Genomic DNA, 19,676 nt, shown 5'->3' with positions numbered 1-19,676 from the left:
GATTAATGGCTGGCGCATCACCGAACGGGCTGAGACCGCGCCTCCGTCACCCTCATTTGCATGTCATCCTTTATTTACTTATTTATTTATTTATTCATTTACTCTTGAGGACCCGGTGATACATATTGCATTCTGTATGCCGGTGACTGAGGAGGACCTTTGCAATTTAAATGGGGCCTACTTCTTCTTAAGGCCCCGATGCTGGGATTGGCTTTTAAATGGCCATGGTGGCAGAGCTCACTGTTCCTCTCAAGGTTTTCTTCATCTCTCCACCCAGAAATGTTAACAGGCCACTGTCGTTGTGTGCTGGAAGAACAGACTTCTTTCTATCCACGTTGGGCATAAATGAGGTAACATTTAAACTACCCCAAGAGAATAGTGTTGTTTATTGTGTGCTGAGTCAAAGCCTAGATCTAGTCTGCTAGCTAGCTAGATAGTAGCTACACCGCATCGGCGGTGTGAGTAGTGTGACGTGTAAATGTGAGACTGAGACCGTTCAATTTAATGAGTTAATTATTTTATTTTTTTTATTAGGTTGAGGGCACGAAACTCAGTGAGGGTTCAAGCCTTGAGTGGGAGGCAGCATCCACATAATATGGATGTATATTTTGTAGAATCATAAGCGGTACATCAGCCTATAGAATCCCACTATTCTGTGAAAGAGAGGAGACATCTGTATACTTCTTTAACTTGCAGTAAAAGATTGGAGAGTCATAATAATAGGAACACAAAACTTTCACCGTACAAATCTATACATAACTGTATGACCTCCATTGGCTTCACTATAGAGACTTGACTTTCAATATGTGATAAGACTTTCTCTCACGGAATAAGTGCATATTTGATGAGTGAAATAGTTTATTTTCCTCTTCCAGGGAGTGACCTTAGCCGCCCTTCAGCGCAGCGGTAATGAGAGTGGTAGCTAGCATTTCACACACACACACACACACACACACACACACACACGTACGCACACACGCACACACACGTACGCACACACGCACACACACACACACACACACACACATACACACACACACACACGTACGCACACACACACACACGTATGCACACACGCACACACACACACACACACACACACACATACACACACACACACGTACGCACACACATACAGACAGGCAGGCAGCTCAGCCAGCTCTGACATCAGTGCATTACCCTTCACTCAGGCTGGGTAAACGTCAATATGGAGGCCTTATGTTTTATGGATTATCTGCTTTAGGAAAGCTATTGTGAGAGAAACACAACTCTCTCTGTCATGTTCTTTCCATTCGTTTTAATGTGCGAGATCACTCAGAAACAACAAGGCTGACATTAGAGGGTCTTTTTTCCCTTTTCCTGTCTCTCTTTCAAGATCTCTTGACTCCTCCAAATTGAGTGTGGCGTGTTCATATCCTTTGATTCATCGAGAACTCTCATGGATTATTCCATCGCTGAGCGTTGTTTCAGTTTCAGACCTTTACTTGATTTGATATATTGTTGTAAATTGATCTGCTCAGTGAAATCCACACACCTCTGTTCTGTTCTTAAGGTGTGGTAAGAACAAAGCCTTCTGGAAAAATATACTTTTTTTCCAACTCTCCGGGCTTCCGGAATTCTTCTATACCATGGGGATTTAATTATTTATTTACCTCTCTCTGTTTTATACGTTTAATTTGTTCTCTGAGGACTGGCAGATACAGTGAACAGCAGTAAACAGACTAAATAAGTCATGTTTGGGCTGTTTTTCTTGGTCTCATCAAGGGCTGTGTTTGTTTTAATCCCCAGGAGGGGGAGAGGGGAGGTCTGGGTAAACGGACCTGAGCACCAGACCCAGCCCTTGTTAGCCCCAGGCAGCCCTGGGTCATGTTCATTAGTCACCAAATGGAGAAAAAAACAGGGAGGTACTACCTGGAATGGTCCAATAAGAAACGCACATTTTTGTTTTGTTTTGCAAAGTGTTGTAAATTGTTTTCTATTGTAAATTGTTTCACTAATGAACATGACCCTGTTATTCCCTCGCAGCCCTGTTAGCCCTGGTTTTGTAATCTGCCCACTGGGGCCAGGGAGGTGGTTCTCTCTCTCTCTCTCTCTCTCTCTCTCTCTCTCTCTCTCTCTCTCTCTCTCTCTCTCTCTCTCTCTCTCTCTCTCTCTCTCTCTCTCTCTCTCTCTCTCTCTCTCTCTCTCTCTCTCTCTCTCTCTCTCTCTCTCTCTCTCGCTCTCTTAACCTTAACCATGACCACCCCCACTTACTGCTCCTTGTGGGACAGAATTAGAACAGCCTGCCTGAGACTGAGAAAGTATGTGAACCCTTGGATTTAATAACTGGTTGACCCTCCTTTGGCAGCAATAACCTCAACCAAACGTTTCCTGTAGTTGCGGATCAGACCTGCAGAATAGTCATGAGGAATTTTGGACCATTCCTCTTTACAAAACTGTTTCAGTTCAGCAATAATCTTTGGCTGTCTGGTGTGAATTACTCTCTTGAGGTCATGCCACAGCATCTCAATCGGGTTGCGGTCAGGATTGGGCCACTCCAGAAGGCGTATTTTCTTCTGTTGAATCCATTCTGTTGTTGATTTACTTTGTTTTGGGTCGTTGTCCTGTTGCATCACCCAGCTTCTGTTGAGCATCAATTGGCGGACAGATCTCCTGCAAAACATTCTAACATTCTCCTGCAAAATGTCTTGATAAACTTGGGAATTCATTTTTCCGTCGATGACAGCAAGCTGTCCAGGCCCTGAGGCAGCAAAGCAGCCCCAAACCATGATGATCCCTCCACCATACTTTACAGTTGGGATGAGGTTTTGATGTTGGTGTGCTGTGCCGTTTTTTCCTCCAAACATAGTGTTGTGTGTTCCTTCCAAACAACTCAACTGTGGTTTCATCTGTCCACAGAATATTTTTGCCAGTAGCGCTGTGGAACATCCAGGTGCACTTTTGCAAACTTCAGACATTGTTTTTGGACAGCAGTGGCTTCTTCCGTGGTGTCCTCCCATGAACACCATTCTTGTTTAGTGTTTTACGTATCGTAGACTCGTCAACAGAGATGTTAGCATGTTCCGGAGATTTCTGTAAGTCTTTAGCTGACGCTCTAGGATTCTTCTTAACCTCATTGAGCATTCTGCGCTGTGCTCTTGCAGTCATCTTTGCAGGACGGCCACTCGTAGGGAGAATAGCAACAGTGCTGAACTTTCTCCATTTATAGACAATTTGTCTTACCGTGGACTGATGAACATCAAGGCTTTTAGAGATACTTCTGTAACCCTTTCCAGCTTTATGCAAGTCAACAATTCTTAATCTTGGGTCTTCTGAGATCTCTTTTTGTTCGAGGCATGGTTCACATCAGGCAATGCTTCTTGTGACTAGCAAACAAAAATTTTGTGAGTGTTTTTTATAGGGCAAGGCAGCTCTAACCAACATCTCCAATCTCGTCTCATTGATTGGACTCCAGGTTAGCGGACTCCTGACTCCAATTAGCTTTTGGAGAAGTCATTAGCCTTGGGGTTCACATACTTTTTCCAACCTACACTGTGAATGTTTAAATGATGTATTAAATATAGACAAGAAAAATACAACAATTTGTGTGTTATTAGTTTAAGCACACTATGTTTGTCTATTGTTGTGACTGACATTTTTTTTTTTTTAACATTTTTAGTCATTTAGCAGACGCTCTTATCCAGAGCGACTTACAGTAGTGAATGCATACATTTCATACATTTTTTTCCTCCGTACTGGTCCCCTGTGGGAATCAAACCCACAACCCTGGCATTGCAAACACCATGCTCTACCAACTGAGCCACACGGGACTACAACTGAGATGAAGATCCGATCAAATGTGATGACCAATTTATGCAGAGATCCAGGTCATTCCAAAGGGTTCGCATACTTTTTCTTGCCACTGTATATGAAATTCAGTGCAGTAGCCTATACATCTATACACATGTTGATATAGCAGTCCTATGTGTAGGTTACGCACACCCTTGCATCATTAAAAATAAAAAAAATAAACGTGGCTTTAAAATAACATTCATAGGCTGAAAAAACAAACAATGCAAATGCAAATAGCGTTGTCGTTTCTCCTTCGCCACCCTTCACCCCCTGTACTGCACGGATAGATACCTGCTGAGAGGCCCTCTTAACATAAACCGACCAGCATTACAAATTACGGTTCATCATAGAAATTGTACAGCAAGCTTTTTAAAATACCAATACTGCCAGTGAGGCGCACCGTAATTTATCCCTACACGGCTGTTAGTGGCGCTGCTCGTGATTTATTTGGTGTAAGAGAAGTTTTGTTACGAAATATAATGAGCGGCGCTCCTGTTTTAATGATTTAACACGGACGGAGGAGAGGAAGAAAAGCCCATATATTTTTCATATCTCTAACGGCACCGCGGTGAGGAAGAGGGAGACAATAAAGAAGGAATGAAATGAGCGAGGGAAGGCTAACCACCTTTAACAACTGGCAGTTTTGATACATTTCTGCTTTGCTTCTTGAAAATGGGGCTTATACGTAGGTGGAGAGGCCTGTTCTCTTCTCTCATTCTTAGGAAGTGGAGAGGCCTGTTCTCTTCTCTCATTCTTAGGAGGTGGAGAGGCCTGTTCTCTTCTCTCATTCTTAGGAGGTGGAGAGGCCTGTTCTCTTCTCTCATTCTTAGGAGGTGGAGAGGCCTGTTCTCTTCTCTCATTCTTAGGAGGTGGAGAGGCCTGTTCTCTTCTCTCATTCTTAGGAGGTGGAGAGGCCTGTTCTCTTCTCTCATTCTTAGGAGGTGGAGAGGCCCGTTCTCTTCTCTCATTCTTAGGAGGTGGAGAGGCCTGTTCTCTTCTCTCATTCTTAGGAGGTGGAGAGGCCTGTTCTCTTCTCTCATTCTTAGGAGGTGGAGAGGCCTGTTCTCTTCTCTCATTCTTAGGAGGTGGAGAGGCCTGTTCTCTTCTCTCATTCTTAGGAGGTGGAGAGGCCTGTTCTCTTCTCTCATTCTTAGGAGGTGGAGAGGCCCGTTCTCTTCTCTCATTCTTAGGAGGTGGAGAGGCCTGTTCTCTTCTCTCATTCTTAGGAGGTGGAGAGGCCTGTTCTCTTCTCTCATTCTTAGGAGGTGGAGAGGCCTGTTCTCTTCTCTCATTCTTAGGAGGTGGAGAGGCCCGTTCTCTTCTCTCATTCTTAGGAGGTGGAGAGGCCTGTTCTCTTCTCTCATTCTTAGGAGGTGGAGAGGCCTGTTCTCTTCTCTCATTCTTAGGAGGTGGAGAGGCCCGTTCTCTTCTCTCATTCTTAGGAGGTGGAGAGGCCTGTTCTCTTCTCTCATTCTTTGGAAGTGGAGAGGCCCGTTCTCTTCTCTCATTCTTAGGAGGTGGAGAGGCCTGTTCTCTTCTCTCATTCTTAGGAGGTGGAGAGGCCCGTTCTCTTCTCTCATTCTTAGGAGGTGGAGAGGCCTGTTCTCTTCTCTCATTCTTAGGAGGTGGAGAGGCCTTTCTCTTCTCCATTCTTAGGAGGTGGAGAGGCCCTGTTCTCTTCTCTCATTCTTAGGAGGTGGAGAGGCCGTTCTCTTCTCTCATTCTTAGGAGGTGGGAGAGGCCCGTTCTCTTCTCTCATTCTTAGGAGGTGGAGAGGCCTGTTCTCTTCTCTCATTCTTAGGAGGTGGAGAGGCCTGTTCTCTTCCTCTCATTCTTAGGAGGTGGAGAGGCCCGTTCTCTTCTCTCATTCTTAGGAGGTGGAGAGGCCTGTTCTCTTCTCTCTTCTTAGGAGGTGGAGAGGCCTGTTCTCTTCTCTCATTCTTAGGAGGTGGAGAGGCCTGTTCTCTTCTCTCATTCTTAGGAGGTGGAGAGGCCTGTTCTCTTCTCTCATTCTTAGGAGGTGGAGAGGCCCGTTCTCTTCTCTCATTCTTAGGAGGTGGAGAGGCCTGTTCTCTTCTCTCATTCTTAGGAGTGGAGAGGGCCTGTTCTCTTCTCTCATTCTTAGGAGGTGGAGAGGCCTGTTCTCTTCTCTCATTCTTAGGAGGTGGAGAGGCCCGTTCTCTTCTCTCATTCTTAGGAGGTGGAGAGGCCTGTTCTCTTCTCTCATTCTTAGGAGGTGGAGAGGCCTGTTCTCTTCTCTCATTCTTAGGAAGTGGAGAGGCCTGTTCTCTTCTCTCATTCTTAGGAGGTGGAGAGGCCGTTCTCTTCTCTCATTCTGTGGAAGTGGAGAGGCCTGTTCTCCTTCTCTCATTCTTAGGAGGTGGAGAGGCCTGTTCTCTTCTCTCATTCTTAGGAGGTGGAGAGGCCTGTTCTCTTCTCTCATTCTTAGGAGGTGGAGAGGCCTGTTCTCTTCTCTCATTCTTAGGAGGTGGAGAGGCCCGTTCTCTTCTCTCATTCTTAAGAGGTGGAGAGGCCCGTTCTCTTCTCTCATTCTTAAGAGGTGGAGAGGCCCGTTCTCTTCTCTCATTCTTAGGAGGTGGAGAGGCCTGTTCTCTTCTCTCATTCTTAGGAGGTGGAGAGGCCCGTTCTCTTCTCTCATTCTTAGGAGGTGGAGAGGCCTGTTCTCTTCTCTCATTCTTAGGAGGTGGAGAGGCCTGTTCTCTTCTCTCATTCTTAGGAGGTGGAGAGGCCCGTTCTCTTCTCTCATTCTTAGGAGGTGGAGAGGCCCGTTCTCTTCTCTCATTCTTAGGAGGTGGAGAGGCCTGTTCTCTTCTCTCATTCTTAGGAGGTGGAGAGGCCTGTTCTCTTCTCTCATTCTTAGGAGGTGGAGAGGCCTGTTCTCTTCTCTCATTCTTAGGAGGTGGAGAGGCCCGTTCTCTTCTCTCATTCTTAGGAGGTGGAGAGGCCTGTTCTCTTCTCTCATTCTTAGGAGGTGGAGAGGCCTGTTCTCTTCTCTCATTCTTAGGAGGTGGAGAGGCCCGTTCTCTTCTCTCATTCTTAGGAGGTGGAGAGGCCTGTTCTCTTCTCTCATTCTTAGGAGGTGGAGAGGCCTGTTCTCTTCTCTCATTCTTAGGAGGTGGAGAGGCCTGTTCTCTTCTCTCATTCTTAGGAGGTGGAGAGGCCCGTTCTCTTCTCTCATTCTTAGGAGGTGGAGAGGCCTGTTCTCTTCTCTCATTCTTAGGAGGTGGAGAGGCCTGTTCTCTTCTCTCATTCTTAGGAAGTGGAGAGGCCTGTTCTCTTCTCTCATTCTTAGGAGGTGGAGAGGCCCGTTCTCTTCTCTCATTCTTTGGAAGTGGAGAGGCCTGTTCTCTTCTCTCATTCTTAGGAGGTGGAGAGGCCCGTTCTCTTCTCTCATTCTTAGGAGGTGGAGAGGCCTGTTCTCTTCTCTCATTCTTAGGAGGTGGAGAGGCCTGTTCTCTTCTCTCATTCTTAGGAGGTGGAGAGGCCTGTTCTCTTCTCTCATTCTTAGGAGGTGGAGAGGCCTGTTCTCTTCTCTCATTCTTAGGAGGTGGAGAGGCCCGTTCTCTTCTCTCATTCTTAGGAAGTGGAGAGGCCTGTTATTTTCTAGTAGCAAACACTAGCTTTTCTTTCTGTTTCTTTTTGTAACCCATATATATACATATATTGTTACTCTGAATATAGGGAGTTTTAAAGGGACAATACCAGATCATTCAAACATGAAACTGCCATCCCGAGTTTTATAAACTGCTCTTCAGATACCATGTATGAATAATTATCATATTTTATATCTTGGAACCAAATACAATAAATTCTCTTTCTTCTTCCTTGTTCAGCATTTTCAAGTTTCTGTTTCTTTTTTACTACTTACACATTAAGCCGGTTAATTGGAATACATAATGAAGTCGAATCGCATATTGTGCCAACAGCGCTCCTACGACGCTCAGAGCCAGTGGCTCTTTAACGTTTAAACTGCCGTTGGCAACATAACGAGGAGATCAATAATAGATGATTTCACATCATGTTGGCATTCTCTTAAAAAGAAGCCAGATCTGAAAATCTGCTGCTGGTGGAAGAAGACAGGATATTTTATTTCTGTCGCCGAAGTAGTTTCATCTCGCGTTGGTGAACTTTAGGGTCGTCTGCTTCTCTGCATAAAGTGCAGGTGGAACTTTTCTCCCTCTAAATGGTTCTTTAATGGGACGGTGTGCCCGAGGAGCTGTGAGCTCTGTGGGGCGCTGCCACTGTCGACGAGGACGGCTGCTCAATCAATCCGTCAGGGCCCCAATACCTGCCTCGGCAACTGATCCAGAATGCAACCCACACACAGAGAGACAGAGGAAGAGAAAGAGAGAGAGGGAGAGCTCTTTATGTAGGCTACCACAGAGACACACACTCACACACGCGTTGTGCCGTTTTAAGTGAGAGGTGTCTGTTTTAGTCACCGTCTTGGTGGTGATTGACCATCAACGAATCATTTTAGTTCTGATTTTATATTTATTCAAATGACTCTCCGAATAGACCAAGTACACCAGCAATGGTGTAAAAATCAATTCAGACATTTTATTTATTTAATGGCTGATACATTATGGGATAGCTCCACAGGCGGATCTTTTAGAAGCCAGAGCAGTATCGATGGGAAGTCACCCTTCCTCCCGTCAAACGAAGTGACAGCGTCCGCGCTTCTTTTGTACTTTCTCTCTCGTTCTTTCTCCCTCGTTCTTTCTCTCTTTCACTCCCTCTTCCTCTTATTCCCTAGTTCCTTCTCTTCCTCCATCTCTCCCTCTCTCTCACCGGACGTATCCCACTGCCTTAAGGTTTGCCTCCGTGCTCTCCCGTTCTACCTCCTATTTAAAAAAAATTTTTGTCCGTTCGGGCTGCCTTTTCTCCCCGTCAAGCTTACTGCTTCCATTAAACACCTAGACGAGCTGTAGATCCCCAGTCACTAATCTGGGCTCATTCTTTGCAGAATGCCCCTTCTCAATCCCCTGTCTGTCTGTCTCCTGTGATTGCTCTCACGTCACCTCGTGTCTCGACGCTCCGCACTCCTGTCAGGGGATGTGTGTCAGGATCCTTTGTCAGTTTACCCGCCCGTCAAGCCATCGGAGTTTAAACGTGTCAACTTACCTGTGAGACGCGCTACAGGCCTTTTGCTATTCCCCCCCCCCCCCCCACACACACACATCACACTGTATTTATATGAAAAGGGAAAGATTTATGTTTACCCAAGTAGGGTATAATTATAGAGTGAATGAGATGCTGTATAATGTGTGTGTGTGGCTATGGCTGTTGTTTATTTTGTATTGTATTGGCCATATAATGGAAGTCTCTTTGACCCATTGTTTCTGTGCAGAGATTAGCCTGGGCAGCCACTAGTGGGTTTGATGTGGCCAGCTGGTAATACACTTGTGTTCCCCAGTAACCGGTTCGTACTTAAAACATTCGCCATTCAGGCTGCAAAAGCTTAGATTTCCCCCATAACTTTATTTAATGGCAGGAAGGCCGATTTTTTTTATTTTTTTGTTGTGGGAAAATATGTGTACTTTCTTTGTGAAACATGCTAGAGTGGCTAAATGCTAATCCCGGATGTTGCGTATTGCGTTCAGCCAATCAGGTTGCAGCAGTCCGTTTTTTTTCACCCCCAACCTAATGTAGCAGGCGTAGAAGAAACAGAACCCCTAGTTAGGGCGTGGAAAGGTGAGTTGGAGAAAAGGTGGAAGGTGGGGGGAAAAGGACGTGGAGAGGGGAGAAAGAGGGAGGGAGGGAGATGAAGAGAAGGTGGAAGGGGGAGATGGAGGGGAGGTGGAGAAGGGAGGTAGAAGTCCTCCGTCTGTCAGTCTCCTGTTATTGCCATCACGTCTCCTCACGTCTCGATCCCCCACGCTCCTGTCGTGGGGGGGGGTGTGTTTCAGGATCTTTTGTCAGTTTACTCGCCCGTTAAGCTGTCAGTTTAGACATGTCAACTTACCTTGCTCTCTCTCCCCCCCTCCCCCATCACACTGTATTTATATGAAAAGGCAAAGATTATGTTTACCCAAGTATGATATAATTATCGAAACAGAGTGAATGAGATAGGATGTATAATGTGTGTGTATGTCTGGCTATAGCTTTAGTGTATTGTATGGTTTATTTTGTATTGACCATATAGTGGAAGTTTGTTTGACCTGTTGTTTCTGTGCAGAGATATGCTCAAATCAGCAGATTACGGTAAGAATGAAAGGTAGAGAGAGGGATGCGCTCTCTCTCACGCCCTCTCGCTCTCACTCCCTCTTTCTCACTCCCTCTCTCTCACTCCCTCTTTCGCTCTCGCTCTCTCCTGGCGCAGGGGCCTACTGTGAGGATCTGGCTTCCAGTACAGAGGACCTCACAGTTCACCAAGGTTCATCTGAGTAATGGGGTGTGAAGAGGAGCTGAGGGGGAGAAGGAGGGGGGAGTAGGGTGTGGCAAGGGGGAGTTGCAGAGAAGGTGGAAGAACGAGATGGAGGGTTGTTGGAGAGGGGAGGTAGAGGGGTGTAAGACGGGGATGGTGAGGTGTAAGGGGGGGCGGCGAGGGCGAAGAGGAGGCGTTCTGTAGAGATACCTGCTGCTAATGCTGAAGTCAGTGAGGGATGGAGGGCACTCCAGCTGTGACATTAAAACAGCAGGTGGACGCCATCATTAGGACTGGCACACGAGGCAGGATGAGCGCCCTCACTAGTCATTTCAACAGGGCCCAGCGGCCCACTGTAGTAGCTCTGTCTCAGGCGTCTTCGCCCCACCGAGAGAACTGAGCCGTAGCTCCGTATAGTTCCATAGGAAACACAGACACACAGAGCCCTCTAGAGCTCTCTCTCCTGGGCACGCTGCTTAGTTTGGTGAAGGTTGAGCGACTCACACATCTGGCACCTCTCTCATTCAGCCTAATGACTCGTTGGTCACCCTTACCATTTAGGAGAAAGAGTTTAGTTTGACGAGTAACAAAAAAAAATATCCTCTCCGTTTTTATCGTGGTTCACCTTCCTGTATGTGCCATTGTCAAGGCCATCGCACAGGTGACATTGATACTTATAACACCATCAAATGACATGATTTCTGTTTCTGACACAGATGGCAGCAAAGTGCTATTATTTTTTTGATGAATAGGCCCATGGCCCATGTTCATAAAGCATCTCAGAGTGCTGATCTAGGATCAGTTTGGCCTTTTATATACAGAATAATGAATACGTTTATGGACACAGGGACCTGATCTCAGATCAGTACTCCTACTATGAGACTCTTTATGAATACAGGCTAAGTAAAGCAAGCCATGTGTGATGTGATACACCTCTCTCTCTCTCTCTCTCTCTCTCTCTCTCTCTCTCTGTCCCAGAATGCTCTCTGTGTATCCCAGAATGCTTTGTATGTTCTGCACAGGATGGGGCCATTTTGCGCCTCACTGATGCCAGAGGCACCTCCTTAGATCTCCCAACATCCCTTCCGGAATTGAAGATTGAGATTCCCGACCCGAACCATCCAGGAATACTGTTAGGCAAATGAAGTTGTTTGGATCCCATATTGACATGTTATCTCTTCATCTGGTGATGGAGGGAAGAGAAAGAAGTGTAACTTGGGTAATTGAGCCGTGTCTCGCCGCTTATCGGTAAAGCTGCGGCGCGTCACGGAGCTAACGAGGTGTGGCGCACCGATTAATCTAAAGGGAGTGGAACGTGAAACTCCTCCATTTTCTTTTTTTTTTATCTCCCTTTAAATTGAGAGCCTCCCTCGAGGCTAAAATAAGGCCTTATTAGTTAAATTCATCTGGGGAAATATGGATATGGATGAATGGCATGGTGAAATGTCCCCTTTGTTGCTATAATGATGAAGGCAACAGTCGTTTGAGTAACGGACGCTCCCTCAAAGCTGTTGGAGGTAGATCCGGTAGATCCTAACCTGAGAGCGGACCTATGGAGAACAGGGGATTAGAAACCTGTTTCAACAAATGGATTTTCTCTTTTCCCACTTAGCCTTGCCCTTCATTTGAACCTGCCGTTTCTGTGGCGCGTATATGCAAGCTTGTCTGTGACTTTCTATGCGCGCGCGCACACGCGTGTGTTCGTTTGTGTGTGCATGCGTGCGCGTGTCTGTCGTCTCACTTCAGCGGGCCATTGCCAGGTGCCTCCATCAGGCCTTGCCAGTCGTGCCGTCACTGCTTGCTGCCATGCTCAGAATAAACATGTGGGGGGGAAAGAAGTAAGAGTGAGGGATGCGAATCTCACAACATGCCAGTTTGATTTGTAACCCTCGCTATCAAAGAATGCTAATTTAAATCATATCTTTGCATATGTCTTCATGTCTTTCATGCGCATATGCAAATCGCCCCCGTTGCCTTTCAGCACTCGGTAATTAGGTTTATGAAGGACAGCTGTAATCCATAATTAACGGACATGTTTGCAAGCTCTTTTTTTTCTCCCCCCCCCCCCCCCCCCCCCCCCCCAATGACTTAAACAACCTAGAAAAAAGCTAGAGAATGCTAACTTAATTAGCGCGTTTGTTTATTCATAGCTAGTTGAAGCGGTCAGTCAGTCAGTCAGTCAGTCAGTCAGTCAGTCAGTCAGCCAGTCAGTGCAGTGCCACTGCCTCCAGTCACCCAGAGTGTCTCCCTCCCCTGTGGGTTTGATCTTGTCGTTCTCCTTCAGTGGATAGGAGGGCGGTTTAGTCGTACTCCCAGGCACCATTCTGGACGGATGGATGGATGGAGACATGGAGCTAGAGAGAAGAAGAAGAAGAAGAAGAAGAGGAGGGAGAGAATGATGATAACAAAACAAAACAGTGGAACATGTTTGAATATTTATATGGGGTGTTAGTTAGCATGGGCTGCCCTCTGGGTGGGGGGGGGGTGGATGTGGCTCTGGGGCGATGGTAGGAGAGCAGAAGGACGTGTGTGTGTGTTCGTGCGTGTATGTGCGTGCGTGCGTGTGTGGGTGTGTGTGTGTGTGTGTGTCCAGTAGTAGGGGGAAGATAACATTGTGATATGAATGAACAGTGAAACGATTAGGCTATACGCTCTTTACAACAAAATGACCAATAGAGAGAGTGGAAGTCAGAGAGGCAGATGGAGAGAGACTTTTTGAGAGAACGAGAAACAAACAAGCCAGAGCGGGGTAAATAGAGGAATGGAGAGAGAAACAGAAAGAGAGAGAGAGTAACAGAAAGAGAGTGGGAGAGGGAGAGTGATAAAGAGAGAGAAAGTCCAGGAGTCCACAGTGAAGACCAGTGTCTGCAGTAACACTCCAATTCAACGCAGCTGCTGGCTCAACTCTTTTTCTTTCTTTCTTTCATTCTCTCTCTCTCTCTCTTTCTTTCTTTCCTGTTCCTCTGTCATGTCGTCTTAGATGTGGTCGTTGTCTGTCAGCAGGAACACCGTAACGGGATGTGATTACTGCTGAATTAAATGGCCAGAGGATGAAACGCTAGAGAAACGCGGCTGATCCCTGACTAGTTAGGCCTGTCATCGCACCATTAGGGCTTCACAAACTGTTTAGGGAATGGAACGAACTTAGGGCTTTGAACACGGTCAGGACATTGTCTTGAAATGGTGTCTGAAATATTTCCTGTGTGTGATATTGTTTCTGTCTGTGTGAGTTTGCGTTTGAGGGTGTATGAGTCCGGGTCGTTGTTGATACACACCCTCTTTGATGTAATGACATCCAAGGTCGTGTTCAGTAGGCACTCAACGGAAGAAAACGAGGAAAACGGGGAGTTACTACCAGACCAATAAGAAAGCACATTTTCTTTTTCTGTTGCGAAGTGTTTTAAAACATCTTTTTGACAGTGTGAAACCCATTGCCTTAGTTAACCTGCTGCATCCTAGTGGCTTTGTCCTGATTACGATTGCAAAGTTTTCCCGAAATCCTAGTTGGAGGATTCCCAGAATCAGGAAGGAATAAACAGGAACTATGGAATCCTCCATCCAGGATTTCTGGAAAGGCAGGGAATTTATTGAAAGTTTTGCAACCCAAATCCTGACTTGTTATTGTAAAAAGTCATCTCTGTCTGCCCCCCTGGTTAACCCTTTCATTGACTGTGGTAAAGAGGCCCTCTTTGTTAACCCTTTGACCCCTGTGTTCTCTCTCTGACCAGGTGGGCCTTTGTGATGAAGAAGCACCTGAGCACTCACCTGTTGGGGAAGCATGGACTGGGCCAGCCCAAAGAGAGGTAAGACTGACTACCTTTACCTCGCTTTGTCTCTCTCTCTCCGTCGGCACCCCCCCCTCTCTCAGTGTTTCTATCACACCCTCTTTGTCAATCTGTCCCCCTCCCCTCCCTCTCTCTCCTCTCCTCCATCTCTCCTCCCTTTCCTCTCCTCCCTCTCTCTCCTCTCCTCCCTCTCTCCTCTCCTCCCTCTCTCCTCCCCTCCCTCTCTCTCCTCTCCTCCCTCTCTCTCCTCTCCTCTCCTCCCTCTCTCTCCTCTCCTCCCTCTCTCTCCTCCCCTCCCTCGCTCTCCTCCCCTCTCTCCCTCTCTCTCCTCCCCTCCCCCTCTCTCCTCCCCTCCCTCGCTCTCCTCCCCTCCCTCTCTCTCCTCCCCTCCCTCACTCTCCTCCCTCTCTCCTCCCTCTCTCTCCTCTCCTCCCTCTCTCTCCTCTCCTCCCTCTCTCCTCTCCTCCCTCTCTCTCCTCCCCTCCCTCGCTCTCCTCTCCTCCCCTCCCTCTCTCTCCTCCCCTCCCTCTCTCTCCTCTCCTCTCTCTCTCTCTTCCCCTCCCTCGCTCTCCTCCCCTCCCCTCGCTCTCCTCCCCTCCCTCTCTCTCCTCCCCTCCCTCTCTCTCCTCTCCTCCCTCTCTCTCCTCCCCTCCCTCTCTCTCCTCTCTTCCCTCTCTCTCCTCTCCTCCCTCTCTCTCCTCTCCTCCCTCTCTCTCTCTCCTCCCCTCCCTCTCTCTCCTCTCCTCTCTCTCCTCCCCTCCCTCTCTCTCCTCTCCTCCCTCTCTCTCCTCTCCTCCCTCCTCTCTCCTCCCCTCCCTCTCTCTCCTCCCCTCCCTCTCCTCCCTCTCTCTGTATGATTGGGAAGATGTGATGTCTCCATCTCTCTCCGTGATGTTGTGTGTAAAACTTTCCCAGTGTGCCCCTGTCTGTCAGCGACGCGGCCCGGCTGTCAGCCCGCGTTGTGTGTGTGTGTGTGTGTGTGTGTGTGTGTGTGTGTGTGTGTGTGATGAAGACGAAGTTGCGAAGTCCCCATGGCATGCGAGAATGACACGTTAAACACCCCTCAATCTGTCAAACGGACCCACTAAGAGAAACCAGTCTTCTTGCGTTTTTAAAAAAAATCTTTTTTATTACATCTGAAAAGCGCCTTTCAAATTGATACTTTTGACAACATGTCGTATTGGATATGACGAGGGGCTTGAGATATTAGTAAAGTAGGCGCGCCGCATGCGCCCCTGTAAATACACAGTCATTATTATGTGGATTCAGACTGGCAGCTGCTCGTTGGGAGAGAACGTCTCATATCCCACAACTGTTTCCCCGCTTCATTCTCGTAAAACAGCACATGACAAACTAAACTGTCCAGGTCAGGAATGTTGGTACCGCATATTTTTTTATTGTACCTTTAATTAACTAGGCAAGTCAGCTAAGGACAAATTCTTGTTTACAATGACGGCCTTGGAACAGTGGGTTAACTGCCTTGTTCAGGGGCAGAACGAAAGATTTTTACCTTGTCAGCTCGGGGATTCGATCCAGCGACCTTTCGGTTACTGGCCCAACGCTCTAACCACTAGGCTACCTGCCGCCCCTGAATGTTTCTCAAGGTGAATTGCCACATATTTTGTCCATTTGTCTTTTTTGTTTCGTAGTTTGAGGATGCTGGTTGGTAATGTGAGTGAAATCACAGTGGGGTTTGTAGGTGTATTGTGTCTGAATGAAAGACCTCTCTGTCCTTGGCTCGGTATTAGAGGGTGACATTACAGCAAAGGTCGGAGAGAGCACGCACGCGCATGTGCACAAATGCACACACACACACACACACACACCAGCCACAGGCATGAATGGAGCGGCCTTGTGGAGCTCGTGTTACCTGATAGCATTTACCTCAGAGTGTGTCTCTGCCAAAACTAACTATAGTCACCCTGCCGCCCCATAAAACATACTGCAGTGCCATACAACACCGTTACATCACACACACACACACGTACACACACAAACGTATTGCACGTATGTGCACGTGAGCGAGCCAAGTGCATGTATGCATACAGACATCGGCGTTGTACCATTATTTTCTCTTGCTTCTCTCTCCTAAACACACACGCAGCGAGAGGCCATGAGGTTTGTTCTATTTAAACCTGTAAAACACGGTGTCATCATTTTTCTGACAGTCCTGGAGACAGAATTTATCTCATCATTAATTAACCATCATATTTCCAACGCAGCAGTGCTTAATTAGCACAAGGTCATTGGGGAGGGCTTATTAAGTGGAACAAATTTGGGTGAGTGTAAGTGAGGGGGGAGGGAGGGAGAGGGAGAGAGGGAGGGAGGGGGGGAGAGAGAGCGAGAGAGAGAGGTGATGGAGACAGACTGACACGAAGAGAGAAAAAGGGAAAAGGGAGAATGTGGAGAGTGTATAGTGGCAGTGATTTTAGCCAGCTCTTGACAGTGCTGGCCCAATGATTGATAACTGCACCAGTTTGAAAAGCCCAGACTTGGAGACTCGAGGGGTAGCTGGGGACTGGAGAAGGGGAGAGGAGGGGAGAGGAGGGGAGAGGGGACTGGAGTGGTAACTGGGGACCAGGAGAGAGGGGATAAGGGGAGAGGGAGGGAGGTAGGGGGAGGGACCGGGGACTGGCGGGAGTGGGGGAGCCAATTGCAAACATATGCTGGCTGGCAGGCAGGGGAGGCAGGGGAGAGATGGATTGCAGCAGGATAGTGTCAGAGAGGCTGTTTCATCACCATCTCCACGGCCCTATTCACCTGGTATTTTTAGAACACTGGGGAGATCTGTTAGTCAAAGGAAGAGAAGAGGAGGAGGGATGGGACGAGGGGAGAGACCTGACTAGTCGTAGTGCCCAGCTCCAGTTAGCTTGGTTTGTCTGGGCTCTGGAAAAACGGGTTATTTTGGGTGGGGGGAAATGGGCTGGGATGGGCACGGGATCTGGAGGTAAGATGACAAACACCAGCCTCCATGACAGGTTCAGAGAGCGAGGGAGAGAGCGAGACAGAGAGAAAGAGGGAGAGAGCAACAGAGAGAGCAAGAGAGAGAGAGGGAGAGAGCGACAGAGAGAGAGAGTGAGAGAGCGACAGAGAGAGGGGTAGAGGAGTTCTGGCGTGTTCTAATATGACACATCTGGGTCCCGGTTTCATTCACCACTATTCTTCACTGCAAGGCACTGTGGGTAGTTTTTGGAGGTCTGCGTACTTTTGTGTCTGTCTATGTGTGGATATACAGTCAGGTCTAGAATTATTGGCACCCTTGATAAAGAAGAGCAAAAAAGACTGCATCAAATAAAGAATACAAACACTGAGCTATAGGTAACTGCCAAAATAAAGGAAACACTTGAGCAAATGAGGGATACAAAGTATATTGAAAGCAGGTGCTTCCACACAGGTGTGGTTCCTGAGTTTATTAAGCATGTATCAAAATGCCCAGTTGCCCATTATTTTGGCTTCCAAACCTAGAGGAAGAGATCTCAGTGACTTGTGTGTGTGTGTGTGTGTGTGTGTGTGTGTGTGTGTGTGTGTGTGTCAGTCACTACATTTCAACCCAATTGAACACTTATGGTAGATTCTGAAGCGCTGCCCGAGACAGTTTTCCACCACCATCAACAAATGATGGAATTTCCTGTCGCATCCCTCCAATCGAGTTCCAGACACTTATAGAATCTATGCCAAGGTACATTGAAGCTGTTCTGGCGGCCTGTGGTGGCGGCGCAACCCCCTATTAAGACACGTTATCTTAGTGTTTCCTTTAGTTTGGAAGTTACCTATATATATTGTATACACCACATTTTTGGGGAAAATGATCATATTTTGTTAATATAGTTTAACAAGTACAACAACAAAAAAAGAAAACAGAAAGGGGTCAAAATACCTGGCACGCCGGTTTACTCCGCCACCCCCCCCCCCGCGAGGATAATGCCACTGAGTCTTTTTGTAAAATGTTTTATGAGATTGGAAACACATTGGGAGGGATCTTAGACCATTCTTCTATACAGAATCTTTCCAGATCCTTGATATACTTCATCTGTGCTTATGGACTGCCCTCTTCAATTCAAACTACACGTTTTCAATGGGGTTCAAGTCCAGAGACTGAAATGGCCATTGCAAAATGTTGATTTTTCTGGTCAATTAACCATTTCTTTGTGGATTTGTCCTTTCGGTAGTCAAATATACAGCGAGTTCCAAAAGTATTGGAACAGTGACACATTTTTGTTGTTTTGGTCTCTGTACTCCAGAACTTTGGATGTGAAATGATACAATGACTGAGGTTAAAGTGCAGACGGTCAGCTTTAATTTGAGGGTATTTTCATTCATATCGGGTCCGTTTAGAATTTACAGCGTTTTCTGTACATAGTCCCCCTATTTTAGGGGACCAAAAGTCTTATATGTCTATTAAAGTAGTCAGAGGTTTAGTATTTGGTCCTATATTCCTAGTATGCAATGATTACATCAAGCTTGTGACTACAAACATGTTGGCACCATTTGCTGTTTGGTGTGCAGATCTGGAATATATCAATTACATGCCGCCCTGTATTTTTTTATTTTACCTTTATTTAACTAGACAAGTCAGTTATATAAGAACAAATTCTTATTTTCAATGAACTGCCTTGTTCAGGTGCAGAACAACAGATTTGTACCTTGTCAGCTCAGGGATTTGAACTTGCAACCTTTTGGTTACTAGTCCAACGCTCTAACCACTAGGCTACGCTGCCGTATCTCAGGAGTACTTGAGGAAGACCAAGAGGTAGACCACCGCCAGGTAATATATCAATTATATGAGATGGTTGCAGGTCCCTGAGAAGAGATTTAATAAGCTCTGAGCTATTTATGGTTTGGTGCGTGGGGTTCTGTGCAATTGTCATTTTATATGTTATGCTAACTTTTGTGTAGCATTTGTGGCTCCAAACCAATGTAAGACTTGCTTCTGTCTAAATCATTATCTAGTGTCCAAGAAAATGTGTGAAGCTCGCTGAAGTGCGAAAAATGCTAATATGAGGTATAGTGACTTGCATTGGTTTTGGGCCACAAATGCTACAACATTAGCGTTTGAAGACAATGGCCACTTAGGCTGCTTACAGGGTAAGGAAACCAATAAGTCATTGTATAATTTGGGTGAACTATCCCTTCAATTTGACAAAGTGAAATTTGTGCAATAAATGAAAAAATTCTAAAATATATTTCTACAATTCAATAGCTTGATGGAATAGGCCTAGGTGTACGAGCATGTCAAATCAAATCTTATTGGTCACATACACGTGTTTAGTAGATGTTATTGCAGGTATAGAGAAGTGTGTGTGTGTGTGTGTGTGTGTGTGTGTGTGTGTGTGTGTGTGAAACTTGCGTGTGTTTGTGTGTGTGTGTGTGTAACATGTATTTGTGTCGTGTGTGTGTGTGTGTGTTTGAGTCTCTCTGTGTGTGAGAGAGGCTTGTGTGTTGCTGGTGTGTTGCTGGTTTGTTGCTGGTTTGAAAGATGTAAATGCACCTAAACCAACAATTGAATGAGGCAGAGTTTAGCTGTTGTGATTGACGGCTGTGACCTCGCCTTAATTTAACGTAATTTTGAGCAATTTAAAAACAAAGTGTTCAAAGATGACTGACCAGTCTAAGGTACCCATGTTTTTTTAGGCAATTGTAAAACGACCCCCCATTTTCCCATTTATAATAAT

General features: G+C 46.5%; 1 protein-coding gene across 2 annotated transcripts in view; it reads left to right on the top strand.

Moving 5' to 3' along the window:
• LOC115176250 (zinc finger protein 407) overlaps nucleotides 1-19,676 on the top strand; it is a 167,573-nt gene that overhangs the window by 52,965 nt on the left and 94,932 nt on the right. For both annotated transcript variants that reach the window (XM_029736131.1, XM_029736120.1), the window contains exon 4: nucleotides 13,948-14,022. In XM_029736131.1, coding sequence (XP_029591991.1) covers nucleotides 13,948-14,022 — 75 coding nt within the window. The remainder of the gene's footprint in view (nucleotides 1-13,947; nucleotides 14,023-19,676) is intronic.

This window comes from Salmo trutta, chromosome 3 (assembly GCF_901001165.1).
Source record: "Salmo trutta chromosome 3, fSalTru1.1, whole genome shotgun sequence".
NCBI lineage: Eukaryota > Metazoa > Chordata > Actinopteri > Salmoniformes > Salmonidae > Salmo > Salmo trutta.
Note: the sequence above shows the minus strand (reverse complement) of the source record. Positions and strands in the feature narration are given on the sequence as shown.